Here is a 25,997-nt window from a genome sequence, read left to right on the forward strand (position 1 = left end):
TTAATAAAGCCCAGGGTATTGGATGCTTTATTAATCGCTCTCGCCACCTGTCCTGCCAACTTCAATGATCTATGCACATATACACCCAGGTCCCTCTGCTCCTGCACCCCCTGAAGAATTGTACCCTTTATTTTATATCATCGCTCCAGGTTGCTCCTAACAAAATGCATCACCTCACACCTTTCAACATTCAACTTCATTGGCCACCTATCTGACCACTTTGCCATTTTGCCAACCTGTCTATGCCCTTTTGAAGGTCCTCCTCAGTTTACAATGCTACCAAGTTTTGTATCATCCGCAAACTTTGAAATTGTCCCCTGCACATCTAGATCTAGATCATTAATATATATCAGGAAAAGCAAGGGTCCCAATACTAACCCCTGGAAAATTCCACTACAAACCTTCCTCCAGCCCCAAAAAATATTCATTGACCATTACTCTCTGTTTCCTACAACTCAGCCAATGTTGTATTCAGGTTGCTACTGTCCCTATTATTCCATGAGATAAAACTTTTCTCACAAGTCTTGTGTGGCACCCGGTGAATGGTCATCTGCTGTGTGACCAGCACAAACCCATCCTACAGGTCTGTGCAAGATTCCCAGGGAGTGTCCACGACTCCTACATCCTTAGCAGTTCTCAGATCCCTGACATCTTCCAGGGTCCACAGAGGCTGCAGGGTTGACTCCTTGGGGACAAGGGCTACCCACAAGGGCATGGCTGATGATACCCACACGGCAGCCTCAGGCTGCAACCAAGCGATGGCATAACGAGGCTCACCCCACGCTCCGGACTTTAGTGGAGCAAACCATAGGCATTTTGAAAATGAGGTTCTGGTGCGTAGACAGTCCACCGAGGATGTCGCACATCACTGTCACTTGCTGTGCACTACACAACCTGGCAATGCAACGGCGGGGTGGGGGGGAAGGGGGGGGACACGACTTGGTTGAGGTGGTGACAGATCCTAGGAGGATGATGACAACATTCAGTGAGGAGACTCCATAAAATCTTCACATAGCTTTTGTGAACATCTCACTCCTATCTGGCTGACAGCAACTCGCCTGCACTCTGTAATCAAGGTCATATCATGGAGGTGCAACTGTGAAACTTTAAATGCACTTGATCCTTTGTCAGCCTTCAGCACCTGACCCATTCAGGAGAACATCTCCTCCAATGAGTATGACATCAAAGGGGATAACAGTGATGAGGTCCCCGCACTGGCCAGGTGAGGCAGGCACGCTCAGAAGGCCCTCATTGCGGCAAGATTCATGGAGGATAAGAACAGTCCTGGCATCCTCACCTTGCATCTGTGAATGTTTGATTCCTGTGTGGCTGATGGCAGCACACATACCCTCAGTGCACATCTTCATGTTGCGGAGGCCCTAATAGTCACGAGATTCCAGGAGAATGATGAAGACATACAGTGAGGATACTCCATACATCTTCACATAGCCTCTGTGAATGTCTGACTCCTATCTGGATGAGGGCAGCCCACTTGCACTCTGTGTTCAGGGTCATTTCATGTAGAGGCGGCCTTGAAACTTTAAATGCATTTCATCCTTTGTCAACCTTCAAAAGCTGACCCCTTCAGGAGAACAGTGTCACTGGTCACAGATGCTAAAGTGATAAGTGGGGGGCCAGCCCAACCTCAAAAGGTGCTGCGAGCACAAGGAGAATGACGGAACTCTGTGACATCTACCCACGACATTTTGGCAGTAATGACCTGCACCATCGAGGTGCAGGCAGCACTCATGTGTCCAGTGAGTGTGAAGCTGAACCATCGCTTTTGTCTGAAGGTTACACACTGCACAAGGCAGAGGCCCTGGACTGAGACACCTGCCTTTATCTTGTGCAGGAACCAAGGTTTTACATCCAAGTGACACAAAAACTGCTCATCAGAACAAAGTGCTATAGGCAAGGGGACATTCCAGGGAGTTCATTTACAGTAGTGAATATTATGTACAAGTGATTAACACCCATGCCCACGCTGTGCAAGTACATCTTCTTAACTTGAGCTTGGCCTAAATAGCCAAGTGGTTATGGTACTGGGTTTGTAACCCCAAGATCAAGAGTTCAAATCTCACAATGGCAAACTATGAAACAAAGGCTTGGCCTAACTAGCCAAGTGGTTATGGTACTGGGTTTGTAACCGCAAGATCAAGAGTTCAAATCTCACAATGGTAAACTATGAAACAATGTAACTTCATCTGAAACAGATGGAAACGTGTTTGTACTCGAAAGAGTTACAAATTGTTGCTTGGCCTTAATAGCCAAGTGGTTATGGTACTGGGTTTGTAACCCCAAGATCAAGAGTTCAAATCTCACAATGGCAAACTATGAAACAATGTAACTTCATCTGAAAAACAGATGGAAACAGGTTTGTACTCGAAAGAGTTACATCTTCTTAACTTGAGCTTGGCCTAAATAGCCAAGTGGTTATGGTACTAAGTTTGTAACCCCAAGATCAAGAGTGCAAATCTCACAATGGCAAACTATGAAACAACGTAACTTCATCTGTATAAACAGATGGAAATGTGTTTGTACTCAAAAGAGTTACATCTTCTTAACTTGAGCTTGGCCTAAATAGCCAAGTGGTTATGGGCTTGCAACCCCAAGATCACGAGTTCAAATCTCACAATAGCAAACTATGAAACAATGTAACTTCATCTGAATAGGAGCAGATGGAAACGTGTTTGTACTCGAAAGAGTTCCATCTTCTTAACTCCCAGGACACCTGCCCTTTTTGTGGTCTTGTGGAGTCCGTGGACCATGCTTATATAGGGTGTGGTAGGCTGCACTCCCTTTTTAGTTATTTAAAAAACCTATTGTTACTGTTTTGTTTGCACTTCAGTCCCACGCTCCTGATCTACGGACACCCGGTGCGGAAGGGGGTCGGGAAGGAGGAGGACCTCCTCATGAACCTGCTCCTGGGCCTGGCCAAGTTGGCTATTAACAGGTCCAGACAGTGGGTGATCGATGGGGGAGTCCCGCCCGATTGTTTATCCCTCTTCCGCGGCTACGTTTGCGGCCGGGTGTCTTTGGAGAGGGAGCACGCGGTGTCTGCTGGCACTCTCGAGGTCTTCCATGCCCGGTGGGCACCGTGGGGACTGGGGTGTTTTATTGACCTCTTTTATCACATTTTGGTTTAAAGTTGTAAGTATCCTTTAAACTTTGTTCTTGGTTTTACAGCTGACCTGAATTAGGGGCTGTGCCTGAGTTATCCTAATTTTGTTACTTTAGTTTAATTGTTTTAACCTAACAAGAGTTACATCTTCTTAACTCCCAGGACACCTGCCCTTTTTGTGGTCTTGTGGAGTCCGTGGACCATGCTTATATAGGGTGTGGTAGGCTGCACTCCCTTTTTAGTTATTTAAAAAACCTTTTGTTACTGTTTTGTTTGCACTTCAGTCCCACGCTCCTGATCTACGGACACCCGGTGCAGAAGGGGGTCAGGAAGGAGGAGGACCTCCTCGTGAACCTGCTCCTGGGCCTGGCCAAGTTGGCCATTAACAGGTCCAGGCAGCGGGCGATCGACAGGGGAGTCCCGCCCGATTGTTTGTCCCTCTTCCGCGGCTACGTTCGCGGCCGAGTGTCTTTGGAGAGGGAGCACGCGGTGTCTGCCAGCAGTCTCGAGGCCTTCCGTGCTCGGTGGGCACCGCAGGGACTGGGGTGCTTTATTAACCCCCTTAATCACATTTTGGTTTAAAGTTGTAAGTTTCCTTTAAATTTTGTCTTTAGTTTTACAGCTGACCTGAATTAGGGGCTGTGCCTGATTTGTCCTTCATTTTGTTAATTTGGTTTGATTGTTTAACTCCAGAAAGAGTTACATCTTCTTAACTCCCAGGACACCTGCCCTTTTTGTGGTCTTGTGGAGTCCGTAGACCATGCTTATATAGGGTGTGGTAGACTGCACTCCCTTTTTAGTTATTTAAAAAACCTTTTGTTACTGTTTTGTTTGCACTTCAGTCCCACGCTTCTGATCTACAGACACCCAGTGCGGAAGGGGGTCGGGAAGGAGGAGGACCTCCTTGTGAACCTGCTTCTGGGCCTGGCCAAGTTGGCCATTAACAGGTCCAGGCAGCGGGCGATCAAGGGGGGAGTCCCGCCTGATTGTTTGTCCCTCTTCTGCGGCTGCGTTCGCAGTCAGGTGTCCCTGGAGAGGGAGCACGCGGTGTCTGCAGACACTCTCGATGCCTTCCGTGCTCGGTGGGCACCGCAGGAACTGGGGTGTTTTACTGACCCCTTTAATCACATTTTGGTTTAATGTTTGTAAGTTTCCTTTAAACTTTGTCCTTGGTTTTACAGCTGACCTGACTTAGGGGCTGTGCTTGATTTATCCCTTATTTTGTTAATTTAGTTTAATTGTTTTAACTCCAAAAAAATAAGTTACATCGTCTTACCTTCCTAACCAGTCATGGTGCTCCCCGACATCCACAGCAGAGGTGGAGGCAGCCTGCTGACTGCCAAGCCCCATGTGGGATGACCTTGGCCGGCGTCCTCTAGGGGGGCCAAGACTTGGAGGGCCTGCTTTGGGTGTCCTGCTGTGGGCCAGCGGCACCCTCCTCGGCCTACTGAGCTGGAGCTGCTGGGGTCACAAAAAGAGGGGATTTGGATCAGCCGGACATTCCCGGAGTCAGTTGGGTGGATGGCCCCAGGATGTCAAGCTGCTAGTCCTCCTTCCTATGGGTGCCCGACAGCCCCTGGCTTATTCCTTGAGTACAGTGAGATGGAGCTGGCTGCATACCTCTCACTTTGACACTGTTGGAGGCCAACTTTGGCTTCAACAATGGAGTTCAGCCCGTGCAGCAGTTCAGGACCGATGTCCTGGACCAAGATCTCCATGGCGGCTGCCAGTGTTGACCTCGGTGCATTGGCATGCTGGTGCTACCAGCTCAGACTGCAGGTGGACGGATTCCTCCATTGTGCCTTGCAAATCTAATGAGTGCAGTGGACATCCCTTCCTGATGTTCCCGAGCTTGCCTTTGCAGCTCCAGCAACTGAGGTATGACCAAGTCCAGAGGCTCCTCATCTGACTCAGACTCAGCAGATTTCTGGCCTTCAGCAGTCCAAGTGCCAGACACCTAGGAAGTCCTTGCCGTTACCTGCTGTGGGTCAGACAGTGTGGATGTGCTCATCAGGTTTGACCCCAAGACTACCCTAGAACTAGGTCCCAACAAGGTGCGTGTCTCCGCAGTGGCGGAGGGTGTGGGTGAGCACTGTGATGGGTTTTCAATTACGGTTCATCATATTCCTCTTCCGAGTTGTCTTTGGGGCTTGATAGATTACCTGGCTCGTGGACCCTTTTGGCTGCTTCCCAGAAGTGCCTGCAAAAGCAAGGAGAGATAATTAATGCATGGCAGGGGACTACGGAACAGGGGAAGTGACTCACAGCATGGCTGCCTGATAGATGTTGCATTGCTGGATCCTCACTTGTTTGAGCACTGCCGACATCACCGTCAACACAGGAATGATCCAGATCGTTGCTGGCCAGCTGGATGACTATTTTCAAAGTCTGTGAGGATACTGATGTCAGCCATTCCTCCACCAGTCTGTGACCTCTCCCTTTTGTTGTGTACCAGCTTGTCCTGCATGCATACAAATGGAGCGAGTCTAAGTAGGATGCCTGCCAGGCCAGATGAGGAGGATGACTGGCATGTGTGGGTAACGAGTGGTACCATGGACGAGATGAGGACAAGAACCTCACAGATGATGGAAGTTGTGTGAGAGAGAGAGTGAATGGTGATGTCCCTTGAACTGGCAGTAAGATCCCTGTGGATGTGTGATGAGTGAGAGAGTTGAGAGCGATGAGAAAAGTGACTTACCCTGGTGGAACAGAGGAGATCATTCACCCTCTTTCGGTACTGGGTGGCTGCCCTCTTTTGCAAGGTGTTGGTGCTGATCACCACTGATACCATTTCCATGTTGGATTGGTGACCTTGCTTGCTGGTTTTCACCCAGAGCGGAGCTGGAGGATTTCACAGCAGGCCTCCACTGCATCCAGTAGGCCTCCGAGCGAGGTGTCGCTAAATTTGGGGGCAGCCATGACTTTCCAGCAGCTTTCGATCCTTTAGAGAGTGCTAGTTCTGTGCAGGAGCACCCTTTAAACATGGTGCCAAGAATATTGAAAGCCTGAGGTGATGGCGGGGCAGGTGATTCAGAGGCTGCCCCTTCAATCATCTAGTGTGTATTATGAATGTATTATTAATGAGGCAGGCTACAGCGGGAATGGGGCGATACAGTGTGAAAACTCACCATTGCGGCCAATGGGTAAAGTGACTTTTTTCACATCTGCTACCGCACTTAATGCAACTCTGGGAAGATTCTGCCCTTAGGGGAGGGAGAAGGGACTAGGAGAACATGGAATGCTTTCTTACAGGGAGTAGTTGAGTAGAGACCAAACAGAGGAGGGGATAGGAGCAAATGCAAAAATTGCAACATGGGATGACTCCTCAAGGGCTCTAGAAAGGGGCCAGTACACGCATCAGGGGCCAAATAGCTTCCATGGGTTCCACAGGTTTGTGACAGAAGTTGCAATAAAGGAGGAGAGTATAGGACAACAATAATTTTTTTTAATTCTTCTCATGAGATTGGAGTGTCGCTGGCACTGCTTGCATTTGCTGCCATCCCCAACTGTCTTGAGAAGTGGTGGTGAGCCGCCTTCTTCACTCTTTGCAGTCCATGTGGTGTTGGTATACCACAGTACTGTTAGGCAGAGATTTTTGACTCAGGTTTTTGACCCAGTGATATGGTTCCAAGTCAAGATGGTGTGACTTGGTGTGGAACTTGCAGGTGGTGGTGTTCCCATGTGTCTGTGTCCTTGTAGATGGTAGACATCAGGGAAGGTGCTAGCGAAAGAACCTTGGTGAGTTGTTGCAGTGCATCTTACAGATGTAGCAACTGCTGCCACCATGTGACAGTGGTGGAGGGTGTGTATGTTCAAGGTGATGGATGGGTACTGATCAATAAAGCTGGTTTCTTCTGGATGGTGTCAAGCTTTTTTAATGATGTTGGAACTGCACTCATCCAGGCAAGAAGAGAGTATTCCATCACACTCCCAAATTGTGTGTTGCAGGTAGTGGACAGGCTTTGGGGAGTCAGGAGTTGATTTACCCGCTGCAGAATTCCAAACCTCTGACCTGCTCTTGTAGCTAGTGTTTGTGCAGCTGGTCCAGTTAAGTCTCAGGCCAATGGTCAACCCAGGATATCGATGGCGAATGATTAAGCGGTGATAATGCTGTTGAATGTCCCTTGTTGGAAATGGTCAATGTCTGGCACTTAGGTAGAAAGTAACATTTGTGCCACACATCAGCCTAAGCCTGAATATTTTCCAGGTCTTGCTGATGCGGGTACAGGCTGCATCATTATCTGAATAGTTGTGAATAGGACAGAATACCGCGCATTAACCAAACATCTTCACTTCTGACCTTATAAAGGGGGGAAAATTTTTGATGATGCAGCTGAAGATGGCTAGGCCTAGGGTACTGCCCTGCAGAATTGTCTTGGTCTGAAATGATTGACCTCCATTCACCATCTTAAACGTTCAATCTTTCCACTCCCAACACAGAGTATACCATCAACCAGATGCACTGCAGCAACTCACAAAGCCACCTTCCAAGCTCTTGAACCGTACCACCTCGAAGAACAAATGCAAGGGAACACCACCACCTGCAAGTTCCCTGCCAAATCACACAACATCCGGACTTGGAACCATATCACCATTCCTTCAATGTCGCAGGGTCAAAAGCCTGGAACTTGCTAACAGCACTATGGGTGTGCCTCCACCACAGGTAACACAACTGTTCAAGATGGCAGCTCACCACCTTCTCAAGGGCAATTATGGCTGGACAATAAATGCTGGCCTTGCCAGCAGCATTCATGTCCCATAGGCAAATTTTTTTTAAAAATGCAATGCACACCATCTAAATCAGCCAACGTTTGAATCATCGAATTGTTTGAATTAGGCAAATTGTACAAATAATTTTTTAATATCATTATATCAACTACAAAATGTCCATATCAGTCTCATTGCAGCACACTGACCATCTCCTACATAAATAGGTGTTCAGCGAATAGTCAAACCCCTGCAATTACTTTGTACTCTTAATCCTCTCTTTGTGAAACCAGAGTTAATGAAGTACTCAAGCTTGCCTTGAAATACGAGGGTGAGAATTTAAAATTAGAATGGATTGCTCTTGCATTTAAAAGCTTGGGACAGAATGTTAACTAAATTCATGTAAATTGTGTGTGTGTACATGTAGAGAGAAAATTGAAATTGCACAAGTGGCAGGGACTTTATATCTTTACACTAATACTGGATGAAGGTCTTTCTTAGGAAAATGAATGAAGTCGTTCCGTACTCAATAGTTTCTGTTTTATTTCATATCCCACAGATCATTTAGCTGACTCAAAAGTGTAAAGTACACTACTGCCAGTAAAGAAAGGAAAAACAAAATGATGTTGCATTATGCATAACTTTAACAATATAAATGTTAAACAATGCCTCATCAATTACTGATGGTTATCAGATCTGTGCTCAGTATAAATTGAAATGCTAAATACACTTTGAAGCTAACAAACAAAAAATCTTTTTCATAACTAGTTGCATGGAGCATATTGAGACAAGGAATTTTAAAAATGCAAGTACTTTACTATTATTGATCTTTAAATCACATAACCGTAGAACCATAAGCAGTGGCCGTGCCAGCTCTTTTCAAGAATAGTATTGTCCATTATATAAGCCACAAACCACATGTGGCTTATTGGGAATCCAGATGCAGCTAATTGTATTTTTGATCATTGATGAAAATAACAGTAGAGGCTGAAGAGGAGTTGGGGTGCATGTGTTCTCAATACTCATCCACATTTGTTGGTAAAACTTTAACACAAAAAGCAGAATGAGTGCTTTTTTGATTATTGAGAGTGCTCTACATCCATGGTTACTAAATGATGGCAAGTTTCCCTGTATTGTGTGTGTTCTCAAGATGTCCTATAATTTAAAAAATTCTTGTGGCTTTAAAAGGACATTACCACAGCACACCAATGCCCAGTCAGCAATTGGACAACACAAATGGGGTTGTTTAAAAGGAGGAGAGGAAGGTACAGAGGCACAGGAGTTTGGGAATGAAATATTCTAAACCAAGTGATCCAGGAGGCTGAAAGCACAGCCACCAAAGATGAGGCAAAGAGAAAACTGGGCACAAAGAGGGCCAGAATTAGAGGAACATAAAAGCAGGATCCGTTACGTGCCTCCAGACTGTGCGTTATCACATTTTTAAGCCTGTTACATATGATCCTCAAGCGCCCCAGTCTTATTCAAATAACCCAAGGGTGAAAATTTTGGGGAGTTAATCCACTGCTCTGACTGCCACAATTTGCACAAGCAGAGCAGCACAAAAACACAATTGTACTGGAAAATAAATATCAGCCACAGTTTTATTAATACTGTAATTAATTGATAGGAAATTAATCAAATTACTTTCAATGGCTTTATCAAATAAGCAATTAATTTTTTTTTCTAAATGCCCTTACCTGGACAACCCAGGAACTGTTTGCAAAGGCCATGATATCTCTTTCCTCCCAGAAAAAAGCTGAATCAGATCGTTTGATCATTTCAAACTTACTCAAAAGTTTCATTGCATATACTTTTTGAGATGCTTTGTGTCGAACCTATTAGAAAAAATTGTAATTTATTATTCTGGATTCACATTCCCTTAAAATGTAAACTACACAGGCTCCTTTCTAACATGGAGTTACTTTGGAACATTTTAAACTTTTCATCATTCAGCTGGATGGGACAGCAGATGCCTGGGTGCATTCTTATTGATCCAGTCTCTGCCAGCAAATCTCCTGCAATGGCTTCTCTTCCCACTCCTGCACTGCTACCTCTGGTGTCTTTTGCCCCCTCCTACTTATCCTTTATATTTTTCTCCTTAGTGTTGACATCCAAAAATAGTTTCCACATATACACTGAAAACACACAGCTCTACCTCACCCACCACTTCTCTGGACCTTTCCATTGCCTCAATATTTCAGCCTATTTGTCCAACATCCACAACTGGATGAACAGAAATTTCCTCCAACTTATTATTGGGAAGTCAAAGCCATTATCTTTGGTTCAAATTGCCATAAACCACGCTGGTTAGCCTCAGCCTCTGTCCCTCTGCCTGACAAATGTTGCATGATGTATCTGATTGTTTGCAACCTTGACGTTCTATCTGACCCTGAGATGAGCTTCCAGTCACATATCAGCATTATCACTAAGACTTCCTATCACATTGCCTGGCTCTGCCCCTGCCTCAAATCACTTGCTGCTGAATCTCTTAGTTTCCTCTAGACTTAACTATTCCAATGCACTTCTGGCCAGTCTCCCATCTTCCACCCTTTGTAAACTTAAACTCATCCCAAACCCCACTGCCTGTGTCCTGTGTAACTCACACCAAATGTCATTCACCTATCATCACTGTGCTCGCTGAGTGGCACTGGCTCCAGATTAAGCAACACTTTATTTTAACACACTCATCCTCAGTTTAAAATTTCTCCACACCTGTCCCTCGAGCCATTACTTTCTTCAGCCCTAGAATCTTCTATATTATCTGTGCTCCTCTAATTCTGACCTCTTGTTGCACCAGTGGTGGCCATGCTTTCTCCTCTGAGGCCCCAAGCCCTGGAATTCCCTCCCTCTCTCCACCTCTCTTTTCTCCTTTAAGACACTCCTTAAAACTTATCTCTATGATTAATCATCTGCTCTAACATCTCCTTATGGTTTGGTATCAAATTTATTTGATAAGCACTCCTGTGAAGCTTTGGGATGTTTTGCTTCATTAAAGGCACCACTCGAAAAACAAGCAGCTGTTGGTGTAATTGAACAACTTCATGACCAAAGTTTATTCCTGGAGTAGCAAATTAGTTCTCAAATTAATTTGCAACTGCACAATGGAAGAAGTTCCACAGATCTAAAATGGTGATACTCAAATATCAATTTCCCCATGCTTACAAAACTCAGAATATAATATCTAACATTAGATGTGACCCTGCACTTGCTAAATAATCCTGAGTGTGCTAAAAATTCCACTAACAACCAATTTAAGATTATCAGTCAGGCTTGCAATGTGGCTCACTTATGCTTTCTAGATGCTATATATATTCATATGGAGGGACCTGTTCTCAACAGGCAATAAGATGTCCAGGCATTGACTCTTTTTTGAGTTAATCAAAAGCGTGGCATTTGTATTCTCCATGGTAATACCTCGAACAGAGTCAACTTGTTAACCAATCAGCACTCTTTTCTTTTCTCATGCACAATAAATCACTGCTCCCTTTGAAATTTGGCATTCTCAAGTCTGCCCTGATGAGTGCAAGATGAAAAACTTAACCAGCATGTCTCTTTTTTTTTTCCAGCAATACTCAAATTATCAATTTATTCAGTACATGCTTTCTAGATAATGAAGTTTTCAAGCTTTTGGTTGAATAAATTATAACAATAAACAGAAAAATAATTTGTGGGAAAAAGTGATGTGTTACATAATAATTTTTTGCTCTATTGCTCAGCAGCCAACTGTTTAAATCCACAAAAATCTTTGCAAAAACAGAATTGAAGTCACTAACATTTCTTTCCATAGCTACTAAATTCACTCAGCTAAATTTCAGTTGTTATATCTGTCTTAAAAATGAAATGCCTTTATTACAAGGAAACAAAGCAGGCAGGCATTACAATCATGATAGTGCATCTCTTGTGTCCATCAAGTAATGATGTTTGGCAAACAGAACAAGTATGCTTAGTGTTTTGATACAGTAAAGTAAGATTACAAGTCAATTGTAAATTAGTGTCACTTTCTGTGCAGGTAAAAATTTGTTACTTTATCAATTCACTTAAGTGCAGTATTAAAACTTTTTTGGAATTCACACTATTAAGAGGAAGTATTAGATTTTCAAGGCTTGTCCCAATGAATGAGAGTATATGAAGACAGGTAAATAAGCTATAAACTGAAAATTAAGATTAAATTTAATGTACAACTCACTCAAGATTACGCTACCATGATTTTTTTCACATAATTTCTACCAAACAGACTTCACAATCTGTAGCTTCATTCAACAACTTCCTTGCTAATTTTGGCTGGAGTCATAATGGCTAAAATCAATATGAATCTTGTTATTTTTACATGTGAAGATATAGGAATGACAGAATCTAAAATTGAATGCAGACTTTAAAAGATAAAGTGAATAAAAGCCCAACAACTCACCTCTAAATACTGCATGCAATCTTCAAGAAACAATAAGTAACACAGAGGGATTTCTAAACTATTTTAGAACATAAATGACCATGGGTTTAAGAACGATAAAAATCCAACAAAAAAACTAGTCATTTTCTAGTTTTGCTCTGAAAGGTTTGCAAATTATTTGGTATATTCTTGCATATCCAAGAGGATTACACAAAACAAACTCAAAGTTAGGAATGCTGCCCTGATGCTTACATTGAAAAACGTTTACTTTGGTTCATTTACTCTAAAGAACTGCAAATTCCTTACCAGCTGAACTTCACCGAATGCACCTCGTCCTATCACTTTTACAACCTCATAGTCCTCTGCTTTCATTTGCATTTCTCGAACCTTGCCCATTACTTTGTCATCTGAGGTTGGGGGGTGTGGGGGGGGGGTGGTGGAGAAGAGAAGAAACACGTTTAAAAGTTGTTTTAAATCTACAAGTGACCATACAAAATGCAAAACCCTGGCATGTGTCTATTCAAGAAAATATTAATTATTTGGGCAACATGGTGACACAAGCAGATAACAGTTTAAATGAACTACAGCGGAATGACACATGAAGCAATTCATAGATGGCTCTTGAAATACTGTTTCTCTGTCTAGTACCAAACTTGCTAAGCTCCCTCCACTAGACCTCAATAATACTTGTATCTACATCACTGGTTTCACAATGGGTCATGAGTTTGGCAGCTCTCCTTCCCTTCCCAGAAGGATTACCACCCATTCTGTGACACTTTTCATCCTAACACCAATGTTCCCTCTAAATTTTCTTTGTACGAGGTGAACTACAAACTCATCTGAACAGTACTTATTTGTCGATGGACAGCTCAAATTTTACAAATTGTTGAACTTTCATGAAGTTGTGAATGGCCTGTTTATTTCAAAACATGGTACATTTCAGATTGCTTGCAACTTCGGAGCAACACTACTCTCCTCACACTGGTCCCATTCTCCTCTTCTCAAAGGCTCCATTCTACTTATCACAGATCCCATTCTCCTCCTCCTCAGACATCCCATTCTAGCCTTCCTCACACCCACCCTGTTCTACATTACCTCACTCATCCCACATCTAGTCTGTTAGCTACCCTCTCCCAACACAAGAACTTGCACTTTCAGGAGATTAGATGCAATGCAAAAGGAACAGAGAGCATGCACATAGCTTGAAAGTCTAGCCTTGGATCATAAATGACTTTAAAAATCCATTCATTTTACAGAGAAGTGAAATGGGTCTCCCATAATCTGGCCCCCCACCTCCACCCAAGCTAGTTGTTGAGAGTGGCTTTTTTATTTCAATGCACAGTAAAGTCTAGATTGATGTGTGGGCATGCAACTTAGAGGGAACACTGCCTAGCACCAAAGAACCAATGTTTTATTTGGGACACTGGGACTTTGTTACACTGGTCAAAAGGCCATATATTTCCTTGCTTATAGAATAGCCCATTACTGCCAGAATCCTATTCTTCTAGTATGCCTGTCTCTCACTCCCCTAGGTAATTATTTGCTCCATGTTGCCACAATGCTCCTCAAATCCACCTTCTGAATCACCTCCATTGTTCATTGCATACTTATAAGTGCCAACTACTGATCAGTTCCACTAGTCACATGCTTCAAAAAAACTGATACATTCTTTCCCCCCCCCTAAATTCCACAGAATGCTTTATTTATAAACTTTAAAATCTCATTACCACTTCTTTATTAAGTCTTGCATCAAAATGAATTAGACAGCACTGCATTATGGTAACACTCAATTAATAGGTAAAGTCTAGTCACTAATATATGCAAAAGATTTCAAACTTACACCTATTTAAGAAATTTTCAATGTTTTTGTTCTTCCTAAGGGCAGGGAAATCCAAATCCTGGACCAGTGCATTGAGGCCATCCTGAAAAGAAAAAGTTAATGTGTTATTCATGCAATATGGATAAGTGAACTGTAACATTAAAAGGGAAATAATCATTCAAAAAAAAAGGAAACATAAAATAGTGAATTTCAACTGCTTAACCCAAAGAGGTAAATTCAGCAAGGCAAAGGCTCCCATTGACCTACTTAAAGCTGGCAATGACCAAAAATCCAGAATGCTGCAAGTCAGGTATGCTGACTGAGTCTCCATCAAAATCTACTTTGAGGATGACACTTGCAACATAGCATCACTGAATTTATCCTCAAATTTGGTCTACCCTTTCTGAAGAAATGTTAAGTGTCCTGTTGTTCATTTTACTCAAATTCTTGTAGATGGTTCCATAACACCACTTCATTTCAAACATGTACGATGAATAACACTAAGCAAGGGCAACAGAATATATCGAGCAACAAGTTAGTACGTGCCTTTGATAAATCTGTGTTGGCTTCTCTTAATTAATCCATACTTGGCCAAGTGACTTATTTTGTCCCAGATGATCATTTCTAAAAGTTTTCCCACCACCATGGTTAAAATGACAGGCCTTTCACTGCTAGGTTTATCTTTAGACCCTTTTTTGAACAAGGGTGTAACATTTGAAATTCTCAAAGTCCTCTATCACCACACTGATACCTAGAGGTCTGGAAGATTATAGCCAATACCAAGTCTTGGACACTCCTGCAGTAGAGGGTGACTAGCTCCCAATGTAACAAATCTAGCATTCAACAGAACAAAGGAGAAAAGAAGCTTAGCAATGAAGAAAATATATTGGTTTTGTTACTCGATTTTGAAGTTACGTTCAGGCAACAAATAACTAAGTCAGTACAAAGTTATATTCACTTAATGTAAGAATACAGTTTGGTATCACAAAGGGTATGCTTTTGAATGCCTTACAACAATGCGCAGCATTGTATTTTTTGGTGCTTACTACAATTGATTATTCTATTTGCACCTTTGATAAGTTTGGACTGTTACTAAAGCCGAAAGCTAGTTTTATAGTCACTTCAATAACACATATAGTTACAAGAACAGAAAATACTGGAAAAACTCAGCAGGTCTGACAGCATCTGTGGAGAGGGAAAATAATCAAAGTTGACATTTCAAGTCCTTATGACTCTTCAGAGCTGCTCTGAAGAAGGGTCATAAGGACTTGAAATGTTAACTTTGTTTTTCTCGCTCCACAGATGCTGTCAGACCTGTTGAGTTTTTCCAGCATTTTCTGTTTTTGTTTCAGATTTCCAGCATCCGCAGTGTTTTGCTTTTAACACACGTACAGTTACATTTGTCATCCCAAGATGTCTGTAAATCTTAAGTTTCATATTACTGCTACTGCATGTTAGCTTATCCTGGTACCTGTGTTAACAAGGAAACAAATCATTTTTCTCAGTTTGCTAGCGGTTCTAACTTCAAAACTAAGCATGGTCAGTTATGTAGACAAAAGTTTATAAAATAACTATTTTGATTCCCGTGAGACCAGCTCAATTTAACTGGGGCTCACAGAATACTTTACTGATAACTGAGCAACATACTTCAAGAGAAAGATACAATGACCCATAATTAGCAATGTTGCAAATGAGTCATAGATACATTCTTTAGGAGAATAAACTCTGATTAAAAAATGTTCAGCTTGTACCATTCTTTGGCTATGAAGTGCTCTGTATTGTCCTGAGAAAATAAGGCTCTATATAAATGTAAGCTCTATGGGTAGAAAATGGAAGCCAGTATATCAACAGTAAAACACCTATAGACATTTGTATCTGCCTAATGATGAATGTGCATCGTGATCTGCTCTTAACCCATCATCAGGACTTCCAATTTCTGCTAATAATAAAGAACTTGCATTTATATAATGCCTTAAGGCCTCAGGGCATTATAAAGCATTTCACAGTCCATTATTAAATAGTCATTTGGTAGTACAGAACTTGAGTATTGCTGAAAAAAAGAGACATATATAAGCTTTTTATCTTGCACTCATCAGGACACTCGTAAGAATATCAAAATAAGGGGAAAACAAAGTTTATACTGTATGTGAAGAGGGTGTTGACTGATTGGAAAATGGGGTTTTCAGATTTCACATTTTAAAACTTTTACTGTAACAAATGGCCAAACACCACTGACTAAACACTATTTTTGTAGGCAACTTTAAATGGAAGAAAAGAACATTCCCCTTTCACATGTCGCACTCTCCACAGAATTGCAGTCCTTATAGCAAACTGTCCACAGTTGCACCCAGCTTCCAATAGCTTTGCAGTTCCTGGTTTTGTTGAGTAGGAACTTAAAGTGGCCACCTCCAGACACTTCCTTTAGCTTTCAGAGAGTTTCCTAAATCCACAGCCAGCAGTGAAACCTATCCTGATGATTCTTCCCATCTGGCCATGCCAGGACAAATCTCCCAGAATCCTTAGAAGGCTGCAGGATGCATCGCTTCACTGGAAACCATCTCAATCCCGCATCCGGCTGTGATAGTTCGCAAAGGCAAGTAGCCTCTTCTCTCTGCTGACCAACAAAACCGCTGTTTATGATATTCAGTGATTTGTAGATAAATGTATGATCTGATCTCAAAAATGGCTTCTTCTGTACACTTCCCCATGGCAACATGAAATACATTAGCCTTGCAAGGCTGGTTAGCTATTCTTGGCCCTCCAACTTTCTTGCATCTTAGAAGCAAATGGACAATTTACAGCACAACTGTTTACAAATGATTACTTTCAACATCTTTCTGGGGCTTTGGGAGACTCAGTCTACCCATTCTGAACTCAGACTGCTGCCACTGTCTCCAACTGTGAACACCTTACACTAGCACCCCAGTAAATCAATCTTGGCCCCTCCTTTGATCTTTAACCATCCAGGCCTGTTTTCAAGCAGTCTTCAGAAAATGTCACATGACCCCTTTCATTTTACCTTAAATTTAAAGACAGTTCCAAAATATAACAATCTTATAAACTTATTTCATGGGATGTGGGCATCGCTAGCTGGGTTAGCATTTACTGCACATCCCTAATTACCCTTGAAAAGATGGTGGTGAGCTGCCTTCTTGCAGTGTTGAAGTCCATCTGGTGTAGGTACACCCACAGTGCTGTTAGGAAGGGAGTTCCAGGGTTTTCACCCAGCAACAGTGAAATGATGAGGCTCAAGGAGAGGTCAGCTTCTCTCTCTCCGAGTCAGGGCAGCCGCCCAATGCCAGGGCTGAGATCTTCACGGGCAACCTGACAGGGGAGAGCCCACTGCCCGCTCTGCCCCAAGTGCCCGCACCTGCCCCGGGCAAGGCTGGGGAAGCCCCCGATCCCCGGTGATGCCTGGCTGGAGTTCAACAGGAGTGTGTAGTCAGTGAGCATTGGCAGCCTGCAGTTTCCCTGCCAACCCTGGGCCAGAGTTTAGTAATCAGTATGTGGACTATAACACACAGGGGATAGAGCAGTATGAATATTACCAGGACTACTACAGTAGTTACTGTCAAGAACCAGACCCTGCCCTCACACCAGCACCAGAAGAGGAATTGAATACATTCATGAATGATGAAGCCAATATAGTTTCAAGTTAGCATGATGTGTGACTTGGAGGGAAACTTGAAGGCAGTGGTGTTCCCATGCTTCTGTTGCCCTTGTTGCTCATGGTGGTAGAGGTCATGGGTTTGGAAGTGCTGTCCAAGGAGCCATGGTGAGTTGCTGTGGTGCAGCTTGTAGATGGTACACACTGCTGCCACTGTGTTTTGGTGGTGGAGGGAGGAAATGTTTAAAATGGTGGATGGGGTGCCAATCATACGGGCTGTTTTATTCTGGATGGTGTCAAGCTTAAGTGTTGCTAGAGCTGCACTTATCCCAGCAAATGGAGTGTATTCCATCACACTCCTGAGCTGTGGCTTGCAGATGCTGGGTAGGCTTTGGGAAGTTAGGAGGTGAGTTACTTGCCACAGAATTCCTTGCCTCTGACCTGCTCTTGTAGCCACATTATTTATATGGATGGTCCAGTTAAGTTTCTGGTCAGTGTTAACTCCCAGGATGTTGATAGTGGGGGATTCAGCAATGGTAATGCCATTGAATGTCAAGGGGAGATGGTTACATTTTCTCATATTGGAGATGGTTATTGGCATGGAAGTTACTTGCCACTTGTCAGCCCAAGCCTGGATATTGTCCAGGTCTTGCCACATATGGACACATGCAAACATACAAATTAGGAGCAGGGATAGACCATTCAGACCTTAAAGCCTACTCCACCATTCAATAAGCATGTAGCTGATCTGATAGTGGTCTCAACTCCACATTCCGCCTACCTCCCTTTGACTCCCTGTTCGCCAAGAATCCATCTACCGCTGCCTTAAAAACACAGTCAGTGATCCTGCCTCCACTGCTCTCCGGCACGGACTGCTTCAGTATCTGAGTCGCGAATTGTGCTAAACATTTTGCAATCATCAACAAACATCCCCAGTTCTAGCCTTATGATGGAGAGGTGGTCATTGATTAAGCAGCTGAAGATAGTTGGGCCTAGGACACTACCCTGAAGATCTCCTGCAGCCATGTCCCAGGACTGAGGTGATTGACCTCCAGCAAGCACACCATTGAATGATGAGGCTCAAGGAGAGGTCAGCTTCTCTCTCTCCGAGTCAGGGCAGCCGCCCAATGCCAGGGCTGAGATCTTCACGGGCAACCTGACAGGGGAGAGCCCACTGCCCGCTCTGCCCCAAGTGCCCGCACCTGCCCCGGGCAAGGCTGGGGAAGCCCCCGATCCCCGGTGATGCCTGGCTGGAGTTCAACAGGAGTGTGTAGTCAGTGAGCATTGGCAGCCTGCAGTTTCCCTGCCAACCCTGGGCCAGAGTTTAGTAATCAGTATGTGGACTATAACACACAGGGGATAGAGCAGTATGAATATTACCAGGACTACTACAGTAGTTACTGTCAAGAACCAGACCCTGCCCTCACACCAGCACCAGAAGAGGAATTGAATACATTCATGAATGATGAAGCGTTCAAAAAGCTACATAGGAAAAGAAATCGCAGCAAAAAGTGAGTTTTGTGGAGGTCAAAGGAGATGGTCAGTTGAGTGGGTCACAGCAGTGGCTCATGAAATCCTGGTCTAAGGAGAAAGACATGGAATTATTCAGTAAGGAACAAGGTGAACAACCGCCGAGCCAACAGAGACACAAGCATCAGACCTGATCCATCAGGTCAAAGAGCAGGAGCTGGAGCTGAAGAACGCCATGGTCCGATAATCGTCTGACCAAACGGCAGACCCAGGCGAAATATGGCTTCTAAGGCACAGAGACGATGGCCAGCACCTGTGGTATTGGGGGACTCAGTTTGTGGGGTGGGGCGCAGAGCCAGCAGTAGGGAGATGCTGGGGCACATCGATGGGTCGGTGGGGGGAGAATGTGTGTCGGGAGAATGTGTGTCGGGATGTGAAAGGAGTCTCAGCCACCTGTTTAGGAGTCGGCTTGTTGACAACAGTCCTGGGGAACGTTCAGCCTGGGGGAAGTGCCAACAAGATGGCCAACGTTGGCTCCAAGTGCCATGGATAACACCAGGGTCTGACCATCTCCCCACTCGTCAGTGGTGTCCCAGGAATTGTTTAATTGTAAAGTTCTACCTGGTGTGTATGTGTTTTTTTATAATTAACAATTGGGCAGGGTTGGAAATGTATTTTCTATGTTTCGGGCAACTGCATAATGGGGACTGGCTGCCATGGCAACAGCGCTCAGCATGATCATCTAAAGTTGTACAGTTGTAATGTATGTATAAAGATCATTGCTGGAGCAAACATGAGCTTTAGTTCAGGTGTCATTACAGGCTTATCAGTGAAAAAAAAAAACAAGCACAGCCATCTTCCATTGTGCTAGGTACAACTGGAACCAGTGGAGACTCCAGTTTTGCTTGGGGTCCCAGATGCCACGGTCAAAAGCAGCCTTGATATCAAGGTAAGTCACTATCACCTCACCTCTCGGGTTGAGCTCTTTTGTCCATACTTAAGGCTGTAATGAGGTCAGGAGCCGTATGGCTCTGGAGGAACCCAAACGGGGCATCAGTGAGCAGGTTACTGCTGAGTAAGTGCTGCGTGACAACAACTTCCATCACTTTGCTCCTGGCATGCCTCCTGAATTCTTCAATGAACCAGGATATGCCTCATGGATGTCCAGTTTTGAATTACTAGATCTGCTTGAATTTTATCCATTTAGCATGGTGGTAGTGCACAACACAATGGAGGAGATCCTCAATGCGAAGACGGAGGACATTGTCTCCACAAGGGCTGTGCGGTGGTCATTCTGACTGAAACTGTCACGGACAGATGCATCTGCAACAGTTAGTTAGGTGTATAGTTCAGAACGAGTAGGTTTCTCCAAGTTTTTAGGCAGGTTTCCCTCTTCTTGGTTCCATCACCACAGTCTTTAAGACTCAGCTACTGAGCCACTCTCGGCGACGGGCATTGAAGTCCCCCACCCAAAGTACAAGGCCCTTTTCACCCTCAATGCCACATCCAAGTGGTGTCCAATATACAGGACTACTGATTCATCAGCTTGGCGGGTGGTGGGGGGTAATATTTTTTTTAAATTCATTCCTGGGACATGGGTATCACTGGCTAGGCCAGTATTTATTGCCTATCTGTAATTTTCCTTGTTCAGAGAGCATTTAACAGTCAACTACATTGCTGTGGGTCTGGACAATCAGCAATGGTTTCACGGTCATCATCAGACTTTTAATTCCAGATTTTTATTGAATTGAAATTTCACCATCTGCCATGGTGGAATTCGAACCCGAGTTCCCCAAAGCATTACCCTGGGTCTATGGAATACTAGACGATACCACTATGCCACCACTTCCTTGCCCACATTTGACCTTATGCCATAAGACACTTCATGGACTCCCAAGGCAACTCCCTCCCAATTGTATACCTCTGTGCTGTCAGCAATGGCGGATCTATCCTGCAGTGGGACAGGATATACCCAGAGATGGTGATGGTGGAGTCTGGGACATAGTCATACTCACAGAATCATACCTTGCAGACAATGTCAAACTAATGCCTGACTAATCTATGGACAACTCTCCCAACTTTGGCACAAGACCCCAGGTGTTATTTAGGACGACTATGCAGAGTCGACAGGGCCGGGTGTGCCGTTGTCGTTTCCAGTGTTTAGGTTGATGTCAGGTGGTGCATCTATTTTCATTCTTTGTGGACTTTTCTGTAGCAGTTTGATACAAGTGATTGTCTTCCTAGACCATTTCAGAGAGTTAACGACATTGCTGTGGATCTGGAGTCACACGTAGGCCAGACCAGTCAAGGACAGCAGATTTCCTTCCCTCAAAGACATTTTCCTTTTCACTGCTGGAGCTTTATTTTAGCAACAGAGACATAATTGCAATTGCACAAGGACTTACACAAGATCTCATGATAATGGTGGTAAATATGAGTGTTACTCATGGGTTCTTCACAAATCCTGATGGTCTTTGGGGCAAGGGGAAGAACTTTCATATTCCAACACCTGGAGCACTGTTTTCTATTCATCCTACCCATTTTTTAATACATTTTATCGAACCCTTTACAGATTCAATGCCAATTTCTAATTAACCTAATCATTATTTTGAGGCAGCATCCCGGGCTCTGGAATTCTCACCACCAGTCACAGAATAAAACTGATTGACTACAGCTTGTTTCAATTTCATGTACAAACACTAGAAAAACTGCTGCACAAGCAAACAAACTCAAAGCAGCAAATGAGTTATAACTGTACAAAGAGTTATATGCCCGTTCTTGAGTTGAGGATTTCAGAGGTGCCAGTCACATCAATGGATTTGTTTTAGTTCTGTTTTTTCAGCTGGGCTGCCAGAAAAAGTGCTACCAAGCAGTAAATGGTCCCTCCAATTATCAATGCCATTGTAGTCCTGTATAGCAGTTGATCAGGGACGCTTCGCTTTAGTGTACAGGCAAACCACCTGGCTTAGTGAACCTGGTGGGTCTTTACAACAATTGACAATGGTTTCATGGTCATCATTACCGAGATTAAGCTTTTGTAATTCCAGGTTTATTAATTGAATTCAAATTCCACCAGCTGCCATGGTGGGATTGGAACCCGAGCCTAGGCTCATCAGCCTGGGCCTCTGTACTACTAATCCAGTGACATTATCATTATGCCACTCCCTCCCTCTTAATTGTAACATTAGACAGAGCTTGTTGTATTAAGAAACACAGTCTGAACACTATACATCTCGAGTTCAGAGGCCTCAAAAGGAAATCAGGCTGAAGTACTGTTACAGTCAGACCTCTTCAACTCAGATAATGCTGAGCAACAAGATTCCTTTAAACTGAAATGTACTTTGAGGGGGAGGATGCTGTCGAGGTTCAAATTTAGGAACCAAGGACAGGAAGTAAATTGGATTCCCAGGGTTCTTACCCAAGTAGGAATTACTGGCAGGAAATGGAATCACAGTTAACAGAAATATTTGAAGGAAATGTATATTCAGGTTTCACTAGCATAAATTTGGATTGCTTTCTTTCAAATGCCAAGAATCTGAAGATGCATTACTTATTGCCATGCAGTTGGTCATTACCCTTAATGAATTTGAAGCACTAAACTAATCACAAACATTATAAAAAGGATAACATATGCTGGTATCTTCTGTTGAAAAAAAAATTTTATAAAGCGTTCGGACTGTGTATCTTAATACAACAAGCTCTGTCTAATGACCATGAAACCATTGCCGAAACTCAGAGGTTCATTCCACTGTCACAAATACAGCACAGAGAATTTATCAATGTCTGCTTCAGCCTTGACTCTGTACATACCATGTACAATGGTTCCTGGATGTGTGCCTTGGAGGAGAGCCAAGAATTTGAAGGAGGATGGACCATTTTGTCTGAAACTGTAACTTTTTTTAAGCAGACCTATTTTGTGGCATCCACTTGTCTAATGACAATCCATCTCTAGGTGATCAACTTTTGTTAAGGAAGCAGCATTGTAAGCCCCAACTCCATAAAGATATTACACTGCCAGTACACTTGTCTGAGGAAACAAAAATGATAAGCTTTCTGAAAGGTGATGTCAGCCTATTGTTCCTCCTCCTCTTCCAACACCAGTGTGGGACATGCAGTACACTGCCGTAAGAATGTTTTATTCTGAGCAATGAAGTGGAGACTCATTGAAATAGTGTCCAGTTCCAAATTCAGCCCCTTACTCCAACTAACTTAAGAGTGTTTTTAATAGGCCAGGAATTTTGGGTTCCATATATTTAACATATGTACAGTTGTACATTTTATTAAAGGAGGTAAAAACTTCAACAAACAATATTGTCTGCTTCTTATCAGAGAACAATTTGTAAGTCTACATTCACAGCTATCTGCAACTACCACATCAAAGAATAGTTGTACAGGATTCCAGTTACATTTTCAGCCACAACATACATAAGCACGTCTTTAGAAGCTTTTTAAGCTGTAATTGTTATGTTATGTTTTGTTTGGGTTTGCATTGCAAAATAATATTTTTAAAAATTATACTCTTCTTCTGTACTTACTTTACTGGTTGAAATCTGTATTATATGGGGAAGATTTTACATGCTTCTTCTCATGTCTTTGCCATGGTAATTTTTAATTTTTTGGAGATACAAGTTAGATGTCCAAAATTTGGCTGCCTGAAAACTGGAAATTTTTGAAAGTATTCCGCTTGATATTCAGTCAAATGAAATTCAAACTATTGTCCAAATATCAGGACAGATTGGCTAGTTCTCGGTGTTATTGGCTCCACTGCTTGTTTACCATGGTCAGTGGAGTTCTTGCATTCTGAGTTGACCCAAACAACCCTCAGCTCCACCCAACCCAGCCCAAACCACCTGATCTCTGCCCATGCAGGTTAACACTGTTGCTGTCCAAAATCCGAAGTCCGGCATGGACTCAGTCCCAAGGGTGCCAAGACTTTGGACATCCAACCTGTGCACAAACATGGCATTGGCTGATGTCTATGGTATTCAATTTCAGATGTGTTTCAAACAATAAAAACATCTGATAGGATAAATATTGAAGCTATTTCTTTTGGTTGGGGTGCCCGGAACAAGAGAGAGCAAAGCATAAAATTAGAAATAGGCTATTTAGAAGTGAAATCGGCAAGGTTTTTTTCACAAAGGGTAGTGGAAATATGGAACTTTCCTTCTAAAACACTGTTGATGCTGAATCAAGGGTAATAAGGGATATGGGTCAAAGGCAGGTAAACGATTTGCATCTAATTCTGTGAGCAAAGTATGCCTAAAACTTGATTGACACGTGAACTAGAGCCACTTCTTCAACAACAACATATTTAAGCAGATACATACAGTATGCAATAAAACTTGCAGTACAAGTGAAATATTTTAAGCATTAGAATCCCTGTTTCACCACAGCACGGTTTAAAAACTCCCATGAATGAACAATGAAACTGAAGAAACTAAACCAATAAAAAAGTTGAGTGGCATGCCAGGTCTGTCTGATGTCCCAGACACAATTTTGCTACTGAGTGTACTCCTCCAGTTTTATAGAGTTCTAATCCATCTTTTCATTCACACTCTCCTCTAATTTCTATGATCTTCCATCCACTCTAAACCACTTCCTCTATATATACTTTACATATTCATGTCGGCCACCCAATTTTGCCATCTCTCGGGATTTCCCTACTCCCATAGTTGACAACACCATCTCTGGCCACTTCCTTGCATTCCTCACCACCCACTTACTTCTGCATCCATTCTTGGGACACAAAACTCTCCGAGTCAATCTGTGCTATTCTTCACACAACTCCTGATTTAAAATCTCTCCAGTCAGCTTTCTGATTTGAAATGGTCCAAAAATAATGATTCTGCATGCCTCGGGAAGTCAAGCAAGAGGAAAAAGTGCTCAATTACTCAAAATCTGCAAATATACTCAACCGTCACAATTCACTACTAATAGTGAAAGATTTTTAACGTGATCTTTTAGGGACAAGAGCTATGAAAGCATCGATAAATATAAATTATAGGTCAGCAATCTGGGAATGACGCATCCTGGACTTCGAGAGTTTTTTTTCCCCCCAATCAGGAAACATTATTTAAATGCTTTCACTGCTCATTTTCTTTCTCTGTTGCAACTTCTCTGTAGACTCACTCCAAAACAGTGCCAGACAAAACTACTTGTCAAACAGTGCAATACTTCATCACCACCTTAATTTTCAACATCTTAAAGATTTCTTGAACAGTAGTTTAAAGGAAGTAATTTTTAACATTTCTTTCTTTCTCACTCCTCGCCAAATTCAATAGCTTTTCTACAACATGCAGTTAGATTATACCAATATCAGCATCTTATTAAACCAAGGGCTTATATTCATATATTGCCTTTAACATAGGGCCACAAATTCCAAGCTCTCCAGCATGCGCTGGAGAATACCCCTTGGAATTTCACAGGTAAGGTTTCACAGTTAATTGCCCTGTAATGGGAACCATCAAAAATGCAATTTAAATTGCAAACTTCGGATGGTTTCGACTGGGTTACACCAATAGTTACCAGAAAAAAACTTGAAGAATTAAAACCACTTCTAACTCCAGGGGACTGCTCACCACCACTCCCCCTCTGCCCCGATGCCACAGAGGTCTCCCCCACCCCCCAATCCCTGAATACCTCACCCACAGGACTCCCCCACCCCCCACAACAAAGGGGCCGCACTCCCCCCGCCTCCCCCCCACAAGATTCACCCCACCCACATGGGACTCCTACTAAAAACTAGGCATCTATGAGGTGCTGTGGGGCATCAGCATCAGAATTGTATACTACGACAATCTATAATCTCATGGCCTGGCATATCCGTCTCTCTGCCATTAGCATCAAGTCAGCCAATCAACCCTGGTTTAAATGAGCAGTGTAGGAG

General features: G+C 43.2%; 1 protein-coding gene across 2 annotated transcripts in view; it reads right to left on the reverse strand.

Annotated features, from left to right (window-relative positions):
• The window catches only part of rock2a (rho-associated, coiled-coil containing protein kinase 2a), a 239,694-nt gene that overhangs the window by 135,121 nt on the left and 78,576 nt on the right, over positions 1-25,997 (reverse strand). For both annotated transcript variants that reach the window (XM_041187906.1, XM_041187907.1), the window contains exons 2-4: positions 14,056-14,137; positions 12,522-12,622; positions 9,526-9,663 (exon numbers count right to left, since the gene is read on the reverse strand). In XM_041187906.1, coding sequence (XP_041043840.1) covers positions 9,526-9,663; positions 12,522-12,622; positions 14,056-14,137 — 321 coding nt within the window. The remainder of the gene's footprint in view (positions 1-9,525; positions 9,664-12,521; positions 12,623-14,055; positions 14,138-25,997) is intronic.

This window comes from Carcharodon carcharias, chromosome 5 (assembly GCF_017639515.1).
Source record: "Carcharodon carcharias isolate sCarCar2 chromosome 5, sCarCar2.pri, whole genome shotgun sequence".
In the NCBI taxonomy this organism is placed as follows: Eukaryota; Metazoa; Chordata; class Chondrichthyes; order Lamniformes; family Lamnidae; genus Carcharodon; species Carcharodon carcharias.